We start from the raw sequence: 24,312 nt of genomic DNA, 5'->3' as shown, positions 1-24,312 counted from the left end.
TCAATGTTCATACCGCTGGGGTGTAAAATATGAGGTGCTGTTCCTCCAATTTGTGCTGGGCCTCACTCTGACAATGGAGGAGGCTCAGGACCAAAAGGTCAGATTGGGAATGGGAGGTGGAGTTAAAGTGCTGAGCAACCGGGAGATTAGAAGAAATTGGAAGGAACGGCACCTCATATTTTGCTTGGGTAACGTACACCCCAGTGGTATGAACATTGACTTCTCTAACTTCAAATAGCCCTTGCTTTCCCTCTCTCCATCCCCTCCCCAATTCTCCCACCAGTCTTACTGTCTCCGACTACATTCTTTCTCTGTCCCGCCCACTCCCAACATCAGTCTGAAGAATGGTCTCGACCCGAAACGTCATCCATTCCTTCTCTCCAAAGAAGCTGCCTGTCCCGCTGAGTTACACCAGCATTTTGTGTCTATATTGAATATATACATATAGGAAAAAAAAAATATATATATATATATATATAATCTATGTGCGTATGTGTATATTTATACACACTGGATTTTTTTTTCTCGTTTATTATATTGTTTACAGTGTACTACGTTTACATATTCTGTTGTGCTGCTGCAAGTAAGAATGTCATTGTTCTATCTCGGACATATGACAATAAAACACTCATGATTCTTGACCTTGTTAATAATGTGGTTTATTGTGGTGACAGGACACTAAACCTTGGTGGTCCAGTAAAGTTTAGTTTAGTTTAGTTTATTGTCACGTGTCCCGAGGTACAGTGAAAAGCTATCCAGTCAGCAGAAAGACATCAACTAAGGCAAAAGGGCCAATGAATATCTACTCTCTATAAAGCTAACGGTGAATTGTTCCTGCAGTTTTTTTTAACAATCTTATCTGGCTTGGTGGTATCTTTGTGCCAGTATTGCCATTCCAAATGCTGTTAGTATCAAATGACTATAATCTTTGGGGCGTAAAATAGTTTTGAGGTTGAGAAATAAATATTTGAAAGATACTTTTCAGGAAATAAGTTTGGGATGCTATAATTTTAAATATGATAAGCTACAAACAGCAGGTTTGGAAGGAAGATAATGATCTGGAATCATGATTCCCAAAGCTCACCATCCTTGAGTTTGCCTTGAATAATTTCCAAACAAAAACTGTGGTGATCAGTCAAAACCTGTTTAACCACAGTATTATGCAGCTACCTCGATGTCAGAAGATGAACTAGATAGAACAGATCTTTTCACAGTTCCTGATGGACAGGGCTGATCTATCTTCATTTTCTCTGGTCAATATGGCGGGGGGGGGGGGGGGGGGGGGGGGGGGGAACCTCATTGAAACTTACCAAATAGTGAAAGGCTTGGATAGAGTGGATGTGGAGAGGATGTCTCCACTAGTGGGAGAGTCTAGGACAAGAGGTCATAGCCTCAGAATTAAAGGACGTTCCTTTAGGAAGGAGATGAGACATTTCTTTAGTCTGAGGGTGGTGAATCTGTGGAATTCTTCGCCACAGACTGCCGTGGAGGCCAAGTCAGTGGATATTTTAAGGCAGAGATAGATAGATTCTTGATTAGTGCGTGTGTCAGGAGTTATGGGGAGACGGCAGGAGAATGGGGTTACGAGGGAGAGATAGATCAGTCATGATTGAATGGCGGAATAGACTTGATGGGCCGAATGGCCTAATTCTGCTCCTATCACTTATGACCTTAATAACATTGGTAAATTTCACGTATCTACTCTCCCATTGACAACTTCTCCAAGCACAGCGCAATGTTTAGTTCAGTTTAGTTTAGTTTATTGTCACGTGTACTGAGGTACAGTGAAAAGCTTTTGTTGCGTGCTAACCAGTCAGCTGAAAGACAATACATGATTACAATCGAGCCATTTACAGTGTATAGATCTGCAGGAGTAGAGATTTAAATGTGTAGAGCGATTGTAATATGTGATTGAAGATCGGCTTCTGTAGCTAGCAGGCAAATAGTCACCTGGGTTGGGCACCATCTTGGAAGCGCTAACACAACCCAATCACTGTCTTCTTCAATGGCTTCTTTATTCAAATAGTGTTCTTTTCTGTCTCCTTTCTCCCTCTACTAATCAATTCTCTTTATTCCTTTCTGTATCTAATCCGACTGCAATTCACATTAATTCCTTCACTGTGCGTTGCCCCATTCAATCCATTACCTTTTTATTTTGTTGGTTGAGGAGGCAGATCATCAGGTATGACATTCAAAGATCTAAATAGTGATAATGACATCACAGAGCCTAAAGTAATCTGCTCGCAATTTGCCGTGGAATCTGATGGGTGAAATATAAGATGGCCACAAACAGCTGGAGTAACTCAGCGGGACAGGCAGCATCTCTGGAGAGAAGGAATGGGTGAGGTTTCGGGTGGAGGCCCTCCTTCAGATATAAAATATAAAGTCCACTCTAGTGATTTCCGGCTCACTGGCAGCCTCTCATCTTCGGTACTCCGTGCACTTCATCCAGCTAAATTCTGCTGCCTGTAATTTTTCCACAAAACCAGGGATTTAACCTGTCGAAAGCCATTATTTTTAGACAAGGAAAATGGTGCACAGCATATCCCATATGAAGGAAGCACACAAGTGTGAAATGCCCTCCCACACATCTTGGAACAACAGCCCAAAAAGTTGACATTGACCTACGGAGTCACTCCAGCTTTTTATGTCTATCGTCAGTGTGAACCAGCATCTGCAGTTCCTTCCTAAACACTTTTTGAGTCTCCCAAAGGGCACATCTTGAGTAATCTTGAGTTCTTATCCTCTCAGACACATTCCAGCCTGCTATTTACTCACCTCTTAACTCTCTATTACCTCTCTTGACTTACTTGACTACAAGTCAAGAATGAGTCTAAGTTGTGCTCAAGGCGGCAGGAATGGATCTGAACTAATTATACAGTTTTTTGAGATGTCCATTTTCTTGTATATTTTAATTTTTTGTTTTTCTTCTTGTCTCCAGATACTAGTTTTATTCACATATCAACACTGTGGCACGGCTAGTAGAAATGTTGCCTCAAGGTACTAGCAACCTGGGTTCAGTCCTGCCTTCCAATGCAGTAGGATGTTTGTGACTGCATGGGTTACCTCTCGTATCCCAAAAGCCTACATGTTGGTAGATTAATTGGCCGCTATTAGTTGCTCCATCTGCATATGTAAGTGGTAGAATCTGGGGCCTTGGAAGGGAGGCATAGACAGTGGGCCGAAGAGCCTGTTTCCCTCTCGTATTAATCTATACAGCACCTACACAAGCCACTCTAGAATGTTTCAGTAAAACATACACAGTGGTGGAGCTGCTGCTTTACAGCATCAGAGACCCGGGTTCGATGCTGACTACGGGTGCTGTCTGTACGGAGTTTGTACGTTCTCCGGGAGCTCCGGTTTCCTCCCACACTCCAAAGACATACAGGTTTGTAGGTCTGAAGAAAGGTCTCGACTTAACTGTTTGTTTTAAACATTGCACATGTAGTAGCACGCAATCTGTCCAAAGTACCCGTCACTCTGAAAAACAGAATTTCTTGAAGTATCTTGCCAATTCATCTTGTATTGCAGCAATAGCAACAGCATCGCTGAGACATCTTAACATGGCAGCTGAAACAAGGAAACATTTGGCTGCGGTTTTTTATGAATCAGGTTTGCTCTGGAAAAGTGTTTGCATTGAAGGAAGTTTTAACACCCATGATCAAAATGATCCAAATATTGTGCCTTCACACTTAGGTCTATTAAAACCTCCTCACAATTATATTTAAAACAGGGTCTGGCCAAAACCAACAAGTGTTTAACTATCAATGTATTCACAAGGCCCAGGAGGGTAATCCAAATTCAATTACTATAAATAACATTAGTTAGAAAACAAGCAGAGAGCTCCTGAGGGAGAAGGAGCCGTGATGACAAGCTGCAGCCTCCTGCTGCAGAACAATTCATTAGGCAGAGCGTAACAGATGTGCCACGTGCTTACTGGAACCCATCAATCCTACTGGGGATTCATGTAATTATTTGAGTTTCGAGTGGCAGGAGCCACCAGCGGCATGGCAGCTGCACAGGCACTGGGGACCCTCGTGTTTTAATCAGCATCACTTAGACGGGCCCACGGTGTACTTGACGCTAGCTTGATATGCAGTCAAGTGCAAATCCATGCTGATAGCACAAGTAACTACCATCTAGATTGTTTTTTAAAGTGAGACCTGCAACAATTCACCAGTGCAATGTTCATGCCCATCTGCCTGTGCGAGTCTCGAACTGAGACTAATGAAAGCCAGCGTAACTCACTGACTCGGATGGAATGCATTGAACTGACGAATTAATTCATTTGAGGAGAAAATGCATCAGGTACCAACGCAAAAAAAAAGGCGATTTTTCTGTTAATCGAGACACTCTGGATGCCAGTTTTATCAATACTGGGAGAACGAGGCCTCCGTCAAAGCTTGCTGTGAAGAACTACCATGGGAATAGCTCAGGGCAATTCTCCCTTTGGACCTGTGCCCCTTTGTATGGTCTCTGCAAGGCACTGCTTCAAGATGGCACATTCGAGGTGACTCACTCATGCACCAATTCACCCGATTGCTATTCCGAACTGTACAACCAGCAATAATTAAAACTTTATGATGTGTTCAAGAAATAATTAATGTGCACTTGTATCAATTAACCGTCATTAGGGTACCAGTCACCAAACATCAGCCTAATTGATCTTACTATAGACTGGTATAAGTATTAGACAAGTTTGTTTTTGTTTGAGATAAAGGAAAACAATTCTGCAAAGTTAGAATGGGCTTTCAAATTCAGATGATGGTATAAAATGTGAGGTGGTAGATTTTTTCTGTGTGTGTGTGTGTGCGCGAGAGAGAGCATTAAATTCATGTATTGCTTGTTCAGTTTAATTAGTGGTAGGAGCAGAATTAAGCCATTCAGCCCATCAAGTCTAGCCCGCCATTCAATCATGGTTGATCTATCTTTCCTTCTTAATCCCATTCTCCTGCCTTCTCCCCATGACCCCTGACATCCAAATTAATCAAGAATCTATTTATCTCTTAAAAATATCCATTGACTCGCCTCCAGAGCCTTCCGTGGCAATGAATTCCACAGACTCACCACTCTCTGAACTTCCTTCTCATCTCCTTCCTAAATGAACGTCCTTTTATTCTGAGGCCATGGCCTCTAGTCCTAGACATTCCCACTAGTGGAAACATCCTCTCCACATCCACTCTATCCAAGCCTTTCACTATTCGGTAAATTTCAATAAGATCCCCACGCATACTTCTAAACTCCAGCGATTAAAGGCCCAGTGCTGTCAAATGCTCATCATATGTTAACCCACTGTCCCAACCGCATCTCCTCTGCCAAGCCAATGATATTTGGGTGTCACAGCAAATAACAATGGGACTACAGTGCTTCAAGTAACTGATGAACGATATCATTCATCCCATATATTGAGATGCAATTCCTGCCAATCATAATCTGGAGTTTATTATCCAGAACTGGTATTATCAACATTAGAAGACGTTGGTGAGGCCGCATTTAGGGTGTTGTGTTCAGTTTTGGGCTCCACGTTATACGAAAAATGTTGTCAAGCTGGAAAGGGTACACAGAAAATTTACAAGGATGTTGCAAGGCTAGAGGGTCTGAGCTATAGGGAGCGGTTGAGTAGGCAGGGAATCTATTCCTTGGAGCGCAGGAGGATGAGGGCTGATCGTATTTAGGTGTATAAAATCATGAAAGGCATAGATCGGGTAGACGCACAGAATCTCTTGCCCAGAGTAGGTGAATCGAGGACCAGAGGACATAGGTTTAAGGTGAAGGGGAAAAGATTTAATAGGAATCTGAGGGGTAACATCTTCACACAAAGGGTGGTGGGTGTATGGAATAAGCTGCCAGAGGAGGTAGTTGAGGCAAGGACTATCCCTACATTTAAGAAACAGTTAGACAGGAACTTGGATAGGACAGGTTTGGAGGGATATGGACCACACGCGGGCAGGTGGAACTAGTGTAGCTGGGATATGTTGGCAGGTATGGGCAAGTTGGGCCGATGGGCCCGTTTCCACACAGTATCACTGCATGACTCCATGAATACAAGTTGCATGAGCTCTGATTTCAAATGCATTCAATTCCTGACAATTCTGAATCATTGCCTCCTCTCCCAATCAACAAAGATGACAACTGCCATTGCAGGAAGATAGTGTTTTGCCCACCAACTCAGTGCTAACGGAATATACATTATTTGACAAGTAAAGGCATTCGCTAGTCATATAGGTTATCTGTAGTGCTGAATTCTAAATCTCTTCAGCCTTACCATCCTATTCTAAATGCAAAAAAGAAATGACAGGCAAGGGAAGGTCCTCAGGGTGAAACTCCCACTGTCGATAACTGTGTCAAAATGTCAGTGTGAATATGAAGCAGAATTTTACATTTTGCACACTCAATGGCTATTTTTCTAAAATAAGTGACCAGAGGAATTTCAAATACAAAGGATTTATGTTATGGATGAGGTCCCAAAGATAATTAGAGATCAGATCAAGACCTGCCTTTTGAATACTTTACAGTCAGGTAGAAAGCTTTGGGACTGTTCTCATTATAAATGAGGAATGATTTAATAGAGGTGCATAAAATAATGAAAGGGTGGGACTGAGTAGAAACAGAGGTTCCAGGGTTTAACAGCTCCAGAGCAAGAGGACACATCATTATATTATATGCAAGGGAGTTAGTACAGAGGACAGAAGAAAGTTTTTCCTTTTAGTTTTACATTGAGATTTCAACTTCTGTGATAATACACTAATTATTAATTAATAATTGTAGCAAAGAATGACTGACTAACATCAAACTTTTATACTATGTTAGAATAATGGCAGCTGCAGAAAAATGGGACTAAAATGATTTAGGTACAGAGCAGCCATGAGGTGTTAAAACAAAGGTTCACAACCCAAAACATGATTTATCCATGTTCTCCAGAGATGCTGCCTGACACGCTGAATTACTTCAGCACTTTGTGCCTTTTTTTGGGTATTCAACTGTTAGTTTAGCAAAAACAAATACCAACACAGATTGTAGAAACAAAGAAAACTGCAGATGCTGGTTTACACCAAAGATAGGCACAAAGTACTGGAGTAATTCAGCGAGACAGGCAGCATCTCTGCAGGAAAATAATAGGTGACGTTTCGGGTCGGGACCCCTCTTTTGCTTGGGCTACGTTGCGATCTCAATGTAATTTTTAATAATGTTTTATTGTCACATGTCCCAGATAGAACAATAACAATTGCAGCAGCACAACAGAATAGTATGCTGTAAACAATATAATAAACGAGAGGAAAAATGTCAGCTGTGTCATTCTGGTCAATCTGCTTAAATTTTAATAGGTATCTAGTCCACAAGCCAACAACCTTTCCCTTTCCCACACCAGCACCCCAACCAAACATTGTCACTTAATATTGAAGTCAAGTACAGTGAGGTACAGATACAATGAATATCTTGCCCACAGCAGCACCACAGGTACATAGACAGACAAACACATAAAAAACAATTTATATATAAAATCTATAAGGCAGTGAAGAGAAAGCGACTGCAATAAAAAGGGGATTTGTGCAAAAAAAAAAGCACAATAAGAAAACAAATTCATCCTCGTGCTAAAGGTGAGGTCCACTGTCTTTCATTGCCAAGGTAGGATTAGGGTGGTTCAGGCCAGTTCAAGAGCTAGATAGTTGTAGGGAAGTACTTGTTTCCACTGAATCTTACTTGCCTTCAAAGATTATTCATTACTTCAAACATTTTTCCCTGTATTTAGCTAGAAGAATGGTAACTGCTGATCAACTATGTCAACTGCTCTGAACTTTCACAATGAAAAGGATCAAAGTGACCAAATTTCCTTTTCATCATCAACACTTAATGAACACAATAGATATAAATGTACACCATGAACTAACATTTTCTATTTTTAAATGGTGATTACGAAATCAAAGGCAATTAAATTTGGAGTAACAGAATAACGTTTATCCTTGGATTAAAAAACTGACAACCGCATGCACCTTATAATAAATTCTTAGCTCTGCATTATAAATAATGTTCTTACAGCAGAGATAATGGAGATGCTGTTGCAAAGTGTGTGTGTGTGTGTGTGTGTGTGTGTGTGTGAAAGATTAATGGGAGCAGATTATTAGTAACTTTCAAAATGGAATTGGATAAATACTTGAAACGGGAAAAATATTGTATGGAAAAACTGTGAGGACAAATCAGTGAGATGGAACTAATTAGAGAGCTCTTTCATAAAGCTACATAAACACAGAGACCTCTCAGTCACCCATATCCAGATCTTAAATGCTAAATATGACAACAACAATTAAATAAAGAGTGTTTGCTGATAGTGGATATTTGGAATAATACAAGGGCATCTTTGAAAAATGTATATTTTCTAGATAAATAGCTTTTAAAAATGAAAATGGATTCTAATGATAGTGCTGGGGGCATTATCAAACCTCTGCTTTAAAACCCTTCCCGAGGTGCCTCGCTTAAAAAAAAAAAAAGTGAGCCCTTATCATTTTTTGCCATCACTAGTCACCCGAAATGTCGCCCATTCCTTCGCTCCAGAGATGCTGCATGTCCACGTGTTCCTCCAGCATTTTGTGTCTATCTTCCATGTTCTCTTCTTGGACAATATATGAATGAGATTTTATTTTTAAAGTGTAATGACCAAATGGTTGTGATTGTGGGCACTTTTGTTATGGAGAAGGTTCAATGAAATTCGGCAACTTTGATCCATTTCCTAATCCTTCAAAAGAGTCTTATCCCTAACTTTTTGGTCTCACTGAAAAAAAGTTATAAAATTGTTATATCATGATTAAAGGAAACATGACTCAGAGCAATACAAGCAGAAATTAGCACAGGTGCCAGAAAGGTAAATCAAAGTAGTTAGTCAGGAGCACAGAGAGCTAGACAGGCAGTGAGATTTACAGAAGGAATTTAAGAGTTCAGGATCTAACCAGCTGAAGACTTGGCCGTCAATAGTGGAGTGATGAAAACTGAGAATGTGCAGAAGACACAGTTTGAGGTACACAAATGCTGAGATCGAGGTGGGGGTGGGGGTGGGTAAGATCAATCAATGGTTTAAAAACAAGGAGAATAAATTTAAAATTCAGACTTTGCCAGATTAGAATGTCAGTTAAGATGAGCAGCACTTATTGAGTCCACCTTTGGATGAGCTCAGGCTTACATAAAGTGCAGGGTGAGATTCCTGGCTGGGAGAGCATTAGAATGATCAATTGATTCAAGTGAAAATCCGGTAGAGGATAATTTCACAGTTGGTAACTCATGTTGTGAGGAAATCAGTGAAAAACAATGGAATTCCCATGCCCGTAGACACAAGGAACTGCAAACGCTGGTGTACAAAAGGCAGAAAGTGCTGGAGTAACTCAGTGAGTCAGGCAGCATCCCTGGATAACATGGATAGCTGATATTTCAGGTCGAATCAGGTTCTTTGAGTCTGCCAATTTGTGAACTTGGGAAAGTACAGGTGAGAATTCAGAAGGGATGAATCTACACTTTAAGATATACATAAAAAAGCTCATAATAATTGTAAACATATAAAACGCAAAAAAGAAAAATTGTGACGTATTGAAATTAAGAGGCCACCTTTATATCGGATAAGGCATAGGCTTCTATTTATTTAAATACGTCAATAAAATTGATTTGTACGTTTAAAATACAAATAGATTACAGCTACAATCTGCTTGATACAAATTATTTCCCTCAGGATGTACAGTGAATGACATTCCAAAACAAAAATTATTTTCAAAATACAATAGCCTCCATCAAAAAAAGATCAAAATAAGCATGTTTTTTCATTTGAGACAAATCCCTTTATACCATGACATTTTGTTTTTTCCATTTGCCATGAAGACCAGCTCAAATGTAAGCCTCACACAATGAGAGGAATAGCAATATACAGTTTCACTATTTCTCCAAAACAGACAAATAGAAAGTTCAGCAAACAGTGCAGCAGTGTGTTCAAGGCAGTGGTGCCATCTTGTGGTAAAGCTTACATCTACCTCATAGGACACCCTCGGACTATCTTTGATCAGACTTTTACTGGCTTTATCTTGCACTAAACGGTATTCCCTTTATCATGCATCTGTACACTGGCTCGATTGTAATCATGCATTGTCTTTCCGCTGACTGGTTAGCACGCAACAAAAGCTTCTCACTGTACGCAGGTGACAATAAACCAAACTCAAACTTACATGACAACAATCAATCCGTCGAATTTCTTTTAAAATGTTACTTATCTGGTGCACAGGAAGATCCGCCACTTTGCTTAGGAATATGCCACCTATGATTCATGTTTGCCCTATGTGAAATGTGAAATCTTCTTGTAGCGACAGAATCTGCCTGTGCAAACTCAGACAGATCAATGGAGATAAAAGTTAGGATTCTCCAAACACACACAAGGCTACTGATGAAAATCAACCGAATGAAACTAAAGCAGACCCACTGGAATGCTGGATCTGATTTTCCCCGTTTGGCCCATCTTAATCATGCAGGCTATAGCCTGGAGCACAATGCATTACCGTCCTCCCCAAATTATTTTGCATCCTTCCTTCCGCCCAGTTAACCTTCAAAATTGCCTAGCTCCAACAGACAGGCAAGGTGTCTGAAGATGGGTCTTGACCCGAAACATCAACCATTCCTTTTCCCCAGAGATACCACCTGTCCCGCTGAGTTACTCCAGCATTTTGTGTCTATGTTAGAATTTTAACATTGCCCGAGAGTGTGATGGAACATCCTGATCAAAGTTTAAGTTCACAAAGTCTGTCACAAAGGACTCGCTCAGATCCAGACTTGGAGTATCAAACATGTCAACTTAGTTCCAAAAGCAAAATCCTGCAGATGCTGAAAAACTAAAATAAGAACAAGAAATGAAAGTAGAGGTAGACTATTTCACCAGTCAAATATGCACCATCATGCAATATGATGGTTTAAACAGCATTGCTTTTCTATACTGTACGATCCTCTTAAACCTTGATGCCCTTCACATCCAAAAATATTGATCTCCATCTTGAATATACCCAGTGCCTGAGCCTCAAGTTAATCAGGATCTGGGGATTTATTGGCTTTAAATCACATTAATTTCTAACATTTCCAGAAATGCTAACATCTTTTAGCTCTTTATAGACTCTAAACACTAAAATAAAACATGCAAGAAAATGTTTGAAACACAATATGTAGCCCTGTCACTTGCAATTCATTCTCTGTTGCATTCCACCACATGTCAGACTTTCTGTTTTACTCTTTCTGCCCAGGCACCTTCTTGAACATGAAACATTTTAAGAATAAGGGGGAGGCCATTTAGGACTGAGATGAGGAAAAATATCTTCACCCAGAGAGTTGTGAATATGCGGAATTCTCTGCCACAGAAGGCAGTGGAGGCCAATTCACTGCATGTTTTCAAAAGAGAGTTAGATTTAGCTCTTAGGGCTAAAGGAATCAAGGGAGACACAAAATGCTGGAGTAACTCAGCGGGACAGGCAGCATCTCTGGAGAGAAGGAATGGGTGACGTTTCAGATCGAGACCCTTCTTTTAAAAGGAAGTTGCCTGAAGTGACACAAACTTGTTTTGTCTTTATTCTAGTTCTGACAAAAGGTCTAACTGTTTTTCTTCTCTTAGAAGATGGCATGTTCAAAGCCACTCTGCAGAAACTTGAAAACATGATCCAAGCTGAAACTCCAAGCTTGTGGGAGAATCACCCAGTGGGAGAAGTTGGAGATGCCTTCATTCCTCTCTTGAAGAAAGGGCATTTTCTCAGTACCACAGGAAGAATCTATCCCTCATCCAACATTCTTGCCATAGAGGGAGTACAGAGAAGGTTCACCAGACTGATTCCTGGGATGTCAGGACTTTCATATGAAGAAAGACTGGATAGACTCGGTTTGTACTCGCTAGAATTTAGAAGATTGAGGGGGGATCTTATAGAAACTTACAAAATTCTTAAGGGGTTGGACAGGCTAGATGCAGGAAGATTGTTCCCGATGTTGGGGAAGTCCAGAACAAGGGGTCACAGTTTAATGATAAGGGGGAAATCTTTTAGGACCGAGATGAGGAAAACTTTTTTCACACAGAGAGTGGTGAATCTCTGGAATTCTCTGCCGCAGAAGGTAGTTGAGGCCAGTTCATTGGCTATATTTAAGAGGGAGTTAGATGTGGCCCTTGTGGCTAAAGGGATCAGGGGGTATGGAGAGAAGGCAGGTACAGGATACTGAGTTGGATGATCAGCCATGATCATATTGAATGGCGGTGCAGGCTCGAAGGGCCGAATGGCCTACTCCTGCACCTATTTTCTATGTTTCTATTACCCCTGCATTAACTATGTTTAAAGTGAATCACACATGTAATGAGCTGCTAACTTCTAGGAGAAAAGATGAGTTAGTGTAGGCACCTTCTCCTGGACAATATCTCCGTTATTTTCCACCAGCAACATATTGTAATAGCATGACTGCCGCAAACATTCATTTTCAGAGGAAGGTTTTTCAAATTTTGGATAAAAACGGTACATAACAGCCTCAATTCCCTGTTGAATGGAATCTGTCCATTCATTTGGTGTTCATAATTGGACTCCTACTACTTCCGATTTGTTTTATTGCCATGGAATAATTTTACAAATAATCATAAAAACAGGCATGTACAGTGATTTAATTATCACAATTTATATTTAAACATACATCTTTCAAATTGCATTTCGAGCTTTTAGATATCATTTAACCCTTCAATGAGATTACTGCTGAATAAATCAATTCAATATCCATTAAACTATAAAATTATGTGTTTATGGAAATTGCTGTTGGTTCAACTTCCAGCCTCTCCTCAAAACATGTTTACAATTATGTGTAGGAAGGAACTGTCGATGCCGGTTTAAACCGAAGGTAGACACACAAAAGCTGGAGTAACCCAGCGAGTCAGGTACCATCTCTGAAGAAAAGGAATAGGTGACATTTTGGGCAAGACCCTTCTTCAGACAGAGTCAGGGGAAAAGGAAACGATAAGTATAGATGGTGATAAAGAGATATAGAACAAATGAATGAAAGATATGCAAAAAAGTAACAATGATGTAGCCATTCTGAACACTCTTCCTTCAGTGTGAATATCATCCCATGTAATATGGAAAACTTTTTCAGTCATCATTATTTATTTTAAAACTGGATCAAAACAATTTTGATTCAATTTGACAGTTGTAAACCATGTAAGCATCGTTCTGACAACTTAGGCAATCAAATAAACTGCTCAATTAAATTGGTGCTTGTAATCGTTCCCAGGAATCTATTCTACTCTATTAATATAAACTCATGCAAATCATTATACATATCGCTCTACAATGATGACAATAAAATAGCTTTGACCAATCTTCAATCAGTGTTACTTAAACATTATTTGGATTGTTAAATCTAATTGTGACTGCAGTGTCGATTTCATAACGAGCTACGGGATTAACCTTTCTTCTTTCCAATTGCTAAATTCATAATTTCCGAGTTTATATATTTTTATTTTATAGCCAGCAGAAATACTTTGCATAAATCTCAAAATAAGATGCAATCTGCAAAAATTCATACTCATACCGAAGATAAACACAAAATGCTGGGGTTACTCAGCAGGACAGGCAGCATCTTTGGAGAGAAGGAATGGGTGACGTATCGGGTCGAGATCGTTCTCCAGACTGCATATGATTGCTCCCAATAAATTCTGATTAATTCTAAATAGCTACACATTCTGCCCCACCTAATTCATATATTTGATGATTCAGATCATGGCCAAACTCACTTCAGTGGACGAGCGATTTCTGGGAACCCCAGATCCAAGATTTCCTTACAAGGACCTCCACCTTTTGTGGTACAAGAAAACTAGAATGGAATGGAATACTTTGTCACATGTGACTCGACACAGTGGAATTATTTGCTTGTATACCCAATGTATACAAATAGCGGCCACCTACGGCGCTGACAAAGTTACAAAGCACGCCGGCTCCTCCTATTGTTCTCTCCCCCCCTATCCCCCCCCCCCCCCATGCCGGGTCCTCCATTGTTCTGCTCTCCCTCTCTGATCTTGCTCAGATGAAATACATCATTACCTGCAATGTGCTCGTACAACTTTTGGTCATCTGAGGAAAAGAATAATTGAAAACCAGGACCTGGCACAAAACTCATGGTCTATCACGCAATATTTGACCACCAGCCTTCTGACTGCTTCAGACACACGGACTATCTAAAGCAAGCACGTCAAAGCACTGGAGAGATACTACCAACACTGTCTTCACAAAACGCTTCAACTTACATAGAAACATACAAACATAGAAAATAGGTGCAGGAGTAGGCCATTCGGCCCTTCGAGCCTGCACCGCCATTCAATATGATCATGGCTGATTATCCAACTCAGTATCCTGTACCTGCCTTCTCTCAATACCCCCTGATCCCTTTAGCCACAAGGGCCACATCTAACTCCCTCTTAAATATAGCCAATGAACTGGCCTCAACTACCTTCTGTGGCAGAGAATTCCAGAGATTCGCCACTCTCTGTGTGAAAAATATTTTCCTCATCTCGGTCCTAAAAGATTTCCCAGGCAGGATCCTCTGCTAGGCAAATATCTTTTGCATTATGGCTCTAATTACTCTCAGCCAGATCCAATGGGTGGGCCACATCAATTGCACGCTGGACACCAGAAACTTTACAATCGCCAATAAAAAATGATGTCCTCGCCGACTCCTGGGAATCCCTGGCAGATGACTGATCAAAATTAAAAGATGGATCAGAGAGAATGGCTCTGACAACCTCAGGTCCTTTCTACGGGAGAATGTAGAAACCAAGTGGAAGAAATGCAAACCACCTGCAACCTAACCTGCTCCCTTCAATCTAGAAAGCACGTCAGCATATTGACTTTCTGAGGTGTCTGAGATCATGTGAGGTGTCATGATCTTTAATCATGAGTGCATTTTTTTAAACCAACATCTTAAAAATTGCATTAAACCTGTTGCCATCCCTACTCCAAAAAAGAACTGGTAAATTTGAAATTGTCATAACAAACTCCTCAGCACAAAACTGTGTGAAAATATAGCAAATGAGCAGAAGAGGATTAATAATGTAACGTAAAGAAGTAAACGGTTTGGGGGGCAGGAACAACCAGAAGCAGCTTTTTAAGTGGTCTGTAATCTATCACCTATATTTAAGGCAATTTAACATCTTCATGGCCAGGAGCTATTGGATTATGTCTTTACAACGTTGCAGAACAAAGTCATATACTTACATTCATCGAGCCCCAGCTGATACGCAAGATTCTGAAGCCCCCGTACTTTCTCCATTAAGTTAGCGGTTGTGAGACTTCCCAACTCTGTGATAAAGACCAACGTTCGTTCATTAGCGTACAACATGTGGGACATGATGGGAAATCCCAGTTTAAATCTCATCATAAATGTCACTATTGTATTTCCCTCCACCACTACCCCTGGCAGTGCGTTCCAGGCACCCACCACTCTTTGAAATAAACTTGCCCACACATCTCTATACTCATAAAACTCTCATCTTGTATGTGGATTTGTGTGTGTATAAATCACATCTTCTCGAAAAATCTACGCCGTAACGATAAAATGTTTACATATTCCAGTAGATATTTTTTCCGTGGAGTCCGAAATAGCCTTTTCCATGCTTTATTTCTCGAGATTACTGAAAATGTTCAAAAACCGGACAAAATTTTGATGACGTTACAATGGATCTGCGCGCCTGCGGTCTTGCACGCTGGACACCAGAAACTTTACAATTGATGTCACCCCCCCTCTCCCTCCTCCCCCCATTATTCAAAAGACGCTGCCAGGCCTCTCTCCCACTCCCCCGGGCCTGTCTCCCACTCCCCCGGGCCTCTCTCCCACCCACCGGGCCTATTTCCCACCCACCGGGCCTCTCTCCAACCCCCCCTTCTCTCCCACCCCCCTCCTCTTTCCCCTGCTCCTCTCCTCTCCTCTCCTCTCCCCCCCCCCCCCCCCACCTCTGTGGCCCTCTCTGCGCCTCTGTGTCGTTTTCTGTGCATCTGTGTCCCTCTCTGTGCCTCTGCGTCCCCATCTCTCTCTAGCCGTGCCTGCAAATTGGGGGCTCTGCACGAGTGGATTGGGCAGGGGATGGGGTAAAGGAAGTGAATTAATAATGTTAATGATATCAAGAGGGATGGTTAGTGTGTGTGTCGGGAGGGGGTGTGGTTAGTCTGTGTGTGTGTGTGTGTGTGTGTGTGTGTGTGTGTGTGTGTGTGTGTGTGTGTGTGGGGGGGGGGGGGGGTGGTTAGTGTGTGTGTGTGTGTGTGTGTGTGTGTGTGTGTGTGTGTGTGTGTGTGTGGGGGGGGGGGTGGTTAGTGTGTGTGTGTGTGTGACGCCGTAGGCCGCCCCCTCCCCCTGCAAACGCGCGTTGAGGGGACGGGACCCAACGGGTCTAGTCTTCTTTAAATCTGCTTAAATCTACTTATGACCATGCATTAATGTGCTGTGGCTTGGTACTATTCTAAATCATTTGAATATAATTAGTACCTTTCAGCATGTCAATGTCATCTTTTTCAAGTTCTGCCATCCATTTGGGTGGAGAGCTGGTAATGGGCTACAAAAAAAAAAAAAAAGTAAATTAGTCTTGATGTATACTAGTATCTTACCATACACGCTTTAATGCAGCTTTTTACTTCTGTCCTTTTGGTTTTGGAAAAAAGGTGGCACATTCAATTTCCACCGCAATTTCACTTTAAATTCATAAATTCGTAGAGTTAAACAGCATGGAAACAGACCTTTCGGCCAAACTAGCACACCATCCAATACAACCACTGCTTGTCTGTGTTTGGCACATCTCCTTTTAACTCCATTCTATTTATCTCCCTGTCCAAATGTTTTTTAAATGTTAGCTGCAGAAGAGGTTCCAACCCAAAACGTTGTCCGTCTATTCCCTCCACAGATGCTACATGACCCACTGAGTTCTGCCAGCACTTTTAAAAAATGCTTTTAAATGTTATAATTGCATCTGCCTCTCCCACCTCCTCTGGCATCTCAATCTATATAACTAAAAGTCTCATCTTGACCACTCCCTGTCTGCGTTGTATATTGATTTTAGAGAAAACGCCACCATATATCGCTATGATTTTTGGCCATCTTACTCACAGTCCTCCGCTGAGGCAGCCCCAAGGATTTTTCCGATCGATTAAAAATAAAAAAGTTATGAGCGTTTAAAAAATCTTGAGATCAGCTGATTGGTCCTCTCGCCTGTCAATCATCACAATGAAGGTAATGCCGCTTCCGGGAGGTGGGGGGGGGGGGGGGGGGGTGGGTGGGGGCAGGACTATAAAACCCCCGATGCCTGGACTTGAGTCAGTCACTCAGGAAGGTTGCGAGGGAGAGTCCACAACTGTGATTCTAAGCTGTGAATCAACTGAACTGTGAGTCTGCAATGTACTTGCAATAAATTATTTGTTAGCCCTTCATGACAATGCAATGAGTTGTTTGGCAATTTGGTGGCATGCACTCTGCTTGAAATGCTATGAAATTGAATTTGGTGGCCTGCACTCGGCTTGAAATGCTATGAAATTGAATTTGGTGGCCTGTACTCAGTTTGAAATGCCATGAAATTGAATTTGGTGGCCTGCACTCTGCTAGAAATGCTATGAAATTGAATTTGGTGGCCTGCACTCTGCTTGAAATGCTATGAAATTGAATTTGGTGGCCTGCCCCTCAAATCCCCATTCACTTTGTACCTTGTACCTTCCGAAGAGTCCACCAGGGACTATACTGGAAGTTGGACAATTGTATACTCGACAATATTCTTTTACATTTATCAAGCCAATTAATCAAGCAAATTACCCTACAAACCAGTACGTCTTTGGAATACATACAATACAATACAATTCAATTTATTGTCATTTGGACCCCTTGAGGTCCAAACGAAATGCCGTTTCTGCAGCCATACATTACAAACAAATAGACCCAAGACACAACATAATTTACATAAACATCCATCACATTGCTGTGATGGAAGGCCAAAAAAACTTATCTCTCCATTGCACTCTCCCCCCCCCGATGTCAGAGTCAAAGTCAAAGCCCCCGGCGGGCGATGGCGAATTGTCTCGTGGCCATTAAAGCCACGCCGGGTGATGTGGGAGGAAATCGAAAATCTCGGAGAAAACCCACGCGGGTCACGGCGAGAACGTACAAACTCTGTACAGATAGCGCTGGTAGTCGGGATTGAACCCGGGCCTCCGGTGCTGCATTTTTGTTGTAAGGCAGCAACTCTACCGCTGCGCCACCTTGACTGTCACCTTAAATCTATGCCCTACAGTTTTACACTATCTACCCCATCTATGCCTTTTGCAATTTTTTTAACCTTGATAAGGTCACCCGCTAACCTCCTTTGCTCCAGGGAAAGCAGCCCCAGCTTATCCAATCTCTTTATAACTCGAGCCCTCCAGTCCAGGCAACATTCCTGTTGGCCTTTTCTGCACTCTTTCTAGCTTAACCACATCCATCCCACAGCATGACAACCTCTGGGGTTGAAGTTCCCATGCACCCATGATGGTCAAGTGCACTCGCCAATTGATGTCAAGGTTCAGGAAGGGGAGGATACAACCTTATTGTGGGACTAAAAGAATATGGAAGTTGCTATGGATAGACACAAAGTGCTTGAGTAAGCAGGTCGGGTCGCACCTCTGGAGAAAAAGGATGGGTCAGAATCCCTCTTCAGACAGGGAAGTTGAGAACTTATCATATTATTTGCAATACACGCAGGATACTTTGTCACTTTGTTGGTGCCCTTTATATGGCGACTATTTGCATACCTTGGGTATGCAAAACAAAAAATGTCACTGTGACAATAAAGTATTTATTCATTCAAAGCTTTATATATACGTGATGATGGAAATTATATTCTATTTTCCTGCTGCTCAGTTTATTAAAGGCATTTGTTTCTGACAAATGTTATATACTTGCACTATGAATTATAGAATCGGGGATGTCATGACAGATCTTGTAATAGGATCTAAATATTGTACAAGCTACCTACAGTTAGGTAAAGTATCTCATCAATAATTTTAAGAAAGCAGAAGATTCTGCTTTAATGGGAATTTGAACCTTACACAATGTTATTTACTAATCATTTTACTAACATTCTTCCAACTTGTATAAAACTATAATAAGATATCAGCAATATAATCACAATATCTTCTAGGTTATCAGGACATCAAATTGCACAAAGGCACTTACACTTTTGAAAGATGCTGCAAATTCAGCTACTCCCGGCACTGAAAGAGATAATGAGATATAAACATGTATGTGGGTAATATTTTATATGTCAACATTTGAAGCGCCATCACTGAATAATTGAGCCGTAATAGCAGGTTATCCCTCGGCAGTGGTTGTTTTTTCCCAAGTGTATAATATTAACCATCTCTGGTCTGAAAAAGACCCTAAAAGCAGGTCCAATATGCACATCGCAAACTCCCAAAACAAACTTCACCAGCTGAGAGAGGAGACTTCATCATTAACTCCAGACTCAAATTTTGAAGCAACAAAAAACTACTTAGTGCCTTGTTATAAAATTATACGAGCATCAGCACTGTATACACTATATTTTCCTTCATAGCTGCAGTAAAATTTCATTAGTCGGCAATTTGTAGCGGTTGGGCATTTGGCGCACAAGTGATGGTTCCCCACGTTCTCCTCAAAGACAATGAAGCCTCAGTTCATGTGCTCCCTAGAAAGTCTGAGAGCCGTTCTCATACTTCCATGAACCCCACCAGGGTTTCGGTTTCCGTGCTCTTCTAAAATTCATCGAGGCCCAGTTCTCATACTTCTTTAAAACTCAGTGGAGTTCCCATACCCTCACTCCTGCCAAACTCGTTCGAGCCCCGGTTCCCACATCCCTTTGAACCACACTGGGACCCAAGTCCTGGCTCTGCTAAACACACAGGGTCCCTTTTCAAGAGCATCCTTTAAACTTCACTGGTTTGCTGGAAAAAGTTATAATATTGTGTAATGATGACATTAAAAATAAATTTAAAGTGTGAAGTGTAGAAAAAGGAATAATATCCAATAGTCCAGAAAATGTGCACGTCCAGTCCAAAGCATGTTGGATTATTGGAGTTTTACTCACCCTTCAATGCAGCAACCATAAGAAAAGAATGTCAAATATGTCTGTATGTTCTAATCTTATAGCGTAATGTTTTAAAGGTCATTGATGCAATATGAACTAAATTGTGGCAGATTTATCTTTTGAAAATCTATCGTGCTTCTGTGTATGCAACTGCCCTGTGCCATCCAAATGACTTCTGGAATACAAGAGATGCGGAGACTCTGCGGTGTATTCGATAAATGATATGAACATCATATTTAGATACAAATTACCCAATAGTTAATTTCAATTTTTATTACAGTATAAAGTCAGATATTTACCAGCAGTTTGGTATCCACCTAGGATAGCAGCTGATGCTTCTAGCCTTCAGCTTCGGGTTATGGGCCAGGCACAGGAGCATGGCAGTAAGTACCAAATAGCAACTGGGGTCTTTGCCCTGTTCATGCCCTGGCTGGCTGTGGCAAAGTTGATCTCCCCGACTCTTGCTCCTGTGTGCTCATCTCCTTTTCTCTTGGTGTACAGGTGGCCAATCAGGCAAAGTGAGAAAGCCAGACAGGTAGTGAAGGCAGCACCATGCTGCAAGCCCAATGATGGCATGGCAGCATCCCCACAGACTGACTTTTGGACCTTAGAGATACAGTGTGGAAACAGGCCCTTCGGCCCACAGGGTCCTTGCGGCCAGCGATCACCCCTTACACTAGCACTATCCTACACATTAGGGACAATTTACAATTTCACCAAAGCTAATTAACCTACAAACTTTGGAGTTGTGGGGGGAAACCGGTACATCTTTGGAGTGTGGGAGGAAACCGGATCTCCAGGAGCACCCGGAGAAAACCCACGCAATCACACATGCAAACTCCATACAGATAGCACCCGTAGTCAGAATCAAATCTGGGTCTCTGGCGCTGCAAGGCAGCAACTCTACCCCTGCACCACTGTGCTGCCCCGTCTATCTATGTTGCCACTTTGAATGGGCAAATTCTGCTTGTGTCTCCACAATTCATGTCTGATGTGCTGTGTGTAGTAATAGCCCTGTCCCGCAGTACGAGTTCATTCCAAGAGCTCTCCCGAGTTTAAAAAAAAATCAAACTCGTGGTAAGCACGGAGAGTGAACGTAGCGGGTACGTCGGAGCTCGGGGACGTCTCTTAGCGGCTCGTAACGCTAACGGCAGGTACTCGGGAAGACTTGCTAACGGCAGGTAAGCACGGGAAGACTCGTGAAGATTTTTCAACATGTTGAAAAATGTCCACGAGAGCCCCGAGTACTGACGAGTGCCCATTACTATAAATCTTCGAGTTCGAATTAGGGCAAACTTGGGAGAGCTCTGGGAATGATCTCGTACCGTGGGACATGGTTTTTAGGATACCTACGAAGACCCCAATTCCTGCCAATTTTGAAATTACAACCAGTGGCCTCCCTCAGGGCCGAGTTTTCACTGTTACCGCTGCTGTCATTCCTCCATTGTCGTGTAGGCTGGGGGGGGGGGGAAGAATCTTAAAGGGAACAAATCTGATTTGGGAATTTCTGGGGGATACCCAGAAATTAACTTGCTGTGAATCTGACTTGGTGTTCAGTCTATGTTTTGTCAGTTCCTCTAATGATACAATGACATCACGTGATGCTGCTGTGAACTCCCTTTGTTCTTCCACATAAAGTTCATTTATAGTCAACATATAGCATGTATTACCTGTTAAATATTGATACTGAGTCTGCCTCTTTATACAACCATTATCACTGTCTGATCAAATCATCATAATAGTGTCTTACTTTGTTCTGGCCATAAATCTGGTGAAGCTCGGTCTAGTTTCTCGAAACTCAGCAACGACTCTTCCAAGTCTGCACCTGATGGTATAGAATCAGAATAACCGGTCATACTTTGGTTGCACAGTGCCACTAAACATCTGACAATTGCAGAATAATGTATTCTCCATCATCAGAGTGGTCTGGATAAATCATGTTGAATAAATCATTCCAAATATGACACTAATGAATGTGTAGTTGATACATTCATACTGTTATACCTATTTGTGACCACTGATCCCTTTCGAAATCTGATACTTGATTGTCAGAAGACAAATATTAGATTGATGGAAAAACTTTGAAAGATGTAATAATAATTTAGCTCTTATGGTCTGCAGCAAAAGTGGATCCTGACCAAAAACATCATCTATCCAAGTTATTCAGAACCACAGTACAGAAGTCCCCCCCAAAATGCCTGATCTCTGAATCATCTAGTGAAAATAGTGACCCTCTATTTATCCACGTTTGTGATTATCAAAATCATCGTACCACCATAAACAGGTTAAACTTCACCGCACTTTAAATAATCCATTTAGTTTCTGATCAATCATTGAGACAGGAGGCAATAAAAAGTAGAGAGATAAGGAACTGCAGATGCTGGAATATGGAACAAAGGTAAAGTGCTGGAGTAACTCAACAGAGGACCAACAAGAGTGGCAAGGGCGCTTGGCTTACGGATAGTTGTGAACACTACCAAATATGACTCTAATGAATGTATAGATACTAATGTCAGAAGATATTTTGTAGTTTTGTTGTTTTGTACATTTTATAGAATTCTGAAATATTTATTCTGAATAAAGATTATTTTTGGATATAAAAATTTTAAAAACTCAGCGGATCAGGCAGCATCTCGGCATGGAAATGAATAGGCGATGTGTCGGGTCGGGAACCCCTGAACTCCCAGTAGCAATATCACTTTGCGCTTGAAATTACAAGTCTACTTCGAAGTAGCTCACTCTAGGTGGAGGGAATTAATGGCACTTCAAAAAGGGCACAAAGTACTGGATTAACTCAGCGTGTCAGGCAGCATCTCTGGAGAACATGGATAGGTGACGTGTCGGGTCTGGACCCTTCTTCACACTGAATTGTGACTGCTCCACTGTAATTCTAACCAGCATCTGCTGCTCCATGTATCTAGGAATGAATGCCCAGGTTGACTGACACAAGTTGTGCCCCCACTTTTCCAAGTCACCGTCCTCACTCTGCAAGTTGTGCACCTGCTGACAGCTCCCGTCCGCCCGCCCGGGGCTGACCCGGGGGATGATCACAAAATGTTGGGAGTAACAGCAGCATCTCTGGAAAACGATTTGTGTCGAGACCCTACTTCAGACTCCAGCATTTTGCCTCTACCTTCGATGTAAACCAGCATCTACAGTTCGTTCCTACAATGAACATTGATTTTTCTAACTTCAAGTAACCCTTGCTTTCTCCCTGTCCCCCCTCCCCCCTAGTTCTCCGACTAATTTCACTGTCGTCATTAATTTTACTGATTGTATGCCTCCTTGTCACCTTCCCCTCAGCTCACAGTGATCCATTCAACATTTCCTTGATCGGTGGTACACAAAATTGCTGGGGAAACTCAGCGGGTGCAGCAGCATCTATGGAGCGAAGGAAATAGGCGACGTTTCGGGCCGAAACCCTTCTTCAGATCGGTGTCTGCTTTGATCTGTCGTTTTCACACATTACCCTTCCATATCTCCAGTCTCCCTCTCCCCTGACTCACTCTGAAGAAGGGTCTGGACCCAGAAACGTCACCCATTCCTTCTCTCCAGAGATGCTGCCTGTCCCGGCATGTTGTCTATCTTCGGTGTAAACTAGCATGTGCAGTTCCTTGCTGCACGGACCTGGGGGGGGGGGGTTACTCGGGGAAACAACACACCGAAAGAATCACAAGATGAATACAAAAAGCTGGAGTAACTGAGCAGGTCACGGCGCATCTCTGGAGAGAAGGAATGGGTGACGTTTGATTTCGGGTCAAATCCCTCAAGACAGATGATATTTTCAGACACGAGAGAAACTGGATTGTTGTTTGTCACGGGGTGCCCGCTGATAGTGATTATGGGCGAGGGAAGCAGGCAAACAGACAGACTGACCGCCGACTCTCCATCTCCCTCCCTCCCTCTGCAAAGCAAATTAGAATTTACCCGCACTCGGCGACGCCATCTTCCCAGCGTGGTCACGTGACCCCCGCCTCACCAGCGTGAGCATAACCGCCACCGCCTCACTGCGGCTTCCAGTTACAAAGATAATTCCTCATTCTCCACAAGAAACGCGAGGAGATCGGAAATATCGCCTCGTTGGATTTACTCTTTTAAAATTACTCCCTTTCTAAGACTCGCGAGACCGTTTCCCCCCTACCCCCCTCCCCCGCGCGCCTGCGGGTTTGATTGACGTGGGCGTTGGCCAATGGGTGAGGGGAGAAGGG

General features: G+C 42.1%; 1 protein-coding gene across 3 annotated transcripts in view; it reads right to left on the bottom strand.

Annotated features, from left to right (window-relative positions):
* The window catches only part of lin52 (lin-52 DREAM MuvB core complex component), a 50,207-nt gene extending 25,927 nt beyond the window's left edge, over positions 1 to 24,280 (bottom strand). The window contains exons 1-6 of one of the 3 annotated variants that reach the window (XM_033027637.1): positions 24,032 to 24,239; positions 21,855 to 21,929; positions 19,216 to 19,253; positions 16,510 to 16,576; positions 15,246 to 15,329; positions 9,607 to 10,848 (exon numbers count right to left, since the gene is read on the bottom strand). In XM_033027637.1, the coding sequence (XP_032883528.1) occupies positions 10,820 to 10,848; positions 15,246 to 15,329; positions 16,510 to 16,576; positions 19,216 to 19,253; positions 21,855 to 21,929; positions 24,032 to 24,095 (357 nt within the window). In that variant the 5' untranslated portion in view covers positions 24,096 to 24,239 and the 3' untranslated portion in view covers positions 9,607 to 10,819. Of the gene's footprint in view, positions 1 to 9,606; positions 10,849 to 15,245; positions 15,330 to 16,509; positions 16,577 to 19,215; positions 19,254 to 21,854; positions 21,930 to 24,031 lie in introns of those variants that run through there. The other 2 variants (XM_033027640.1, XM_033027639.1) reach the window with 2 other exon arrangements.
* Between the last annotated feature and the right edge of the window lie 32 nt (positions 24,281 to 24,312).

This window comes from Amblyraja radiata, chromosome 9, assembly GCF_010909765.2.
Source record: "Amblyraja radiata isolate CabotCenter1 chromosome 9, sAmbRad1.1.pri, whole genome shotgun sequence".
In the NCBI taxonomy this organism is placed as follows: domain Eukaryota; kingdom Metazoa; phylum Chordata; class Chondrichthyes; order Rajiformes; family Rajidae; genus Amblyraja; species Amblyraja radiata.
The sequence above is the reverse complement of the archived record's forward strand: the minus strand, read 5'-3'. Positions and strand labels throughout refer to the sequence as shown.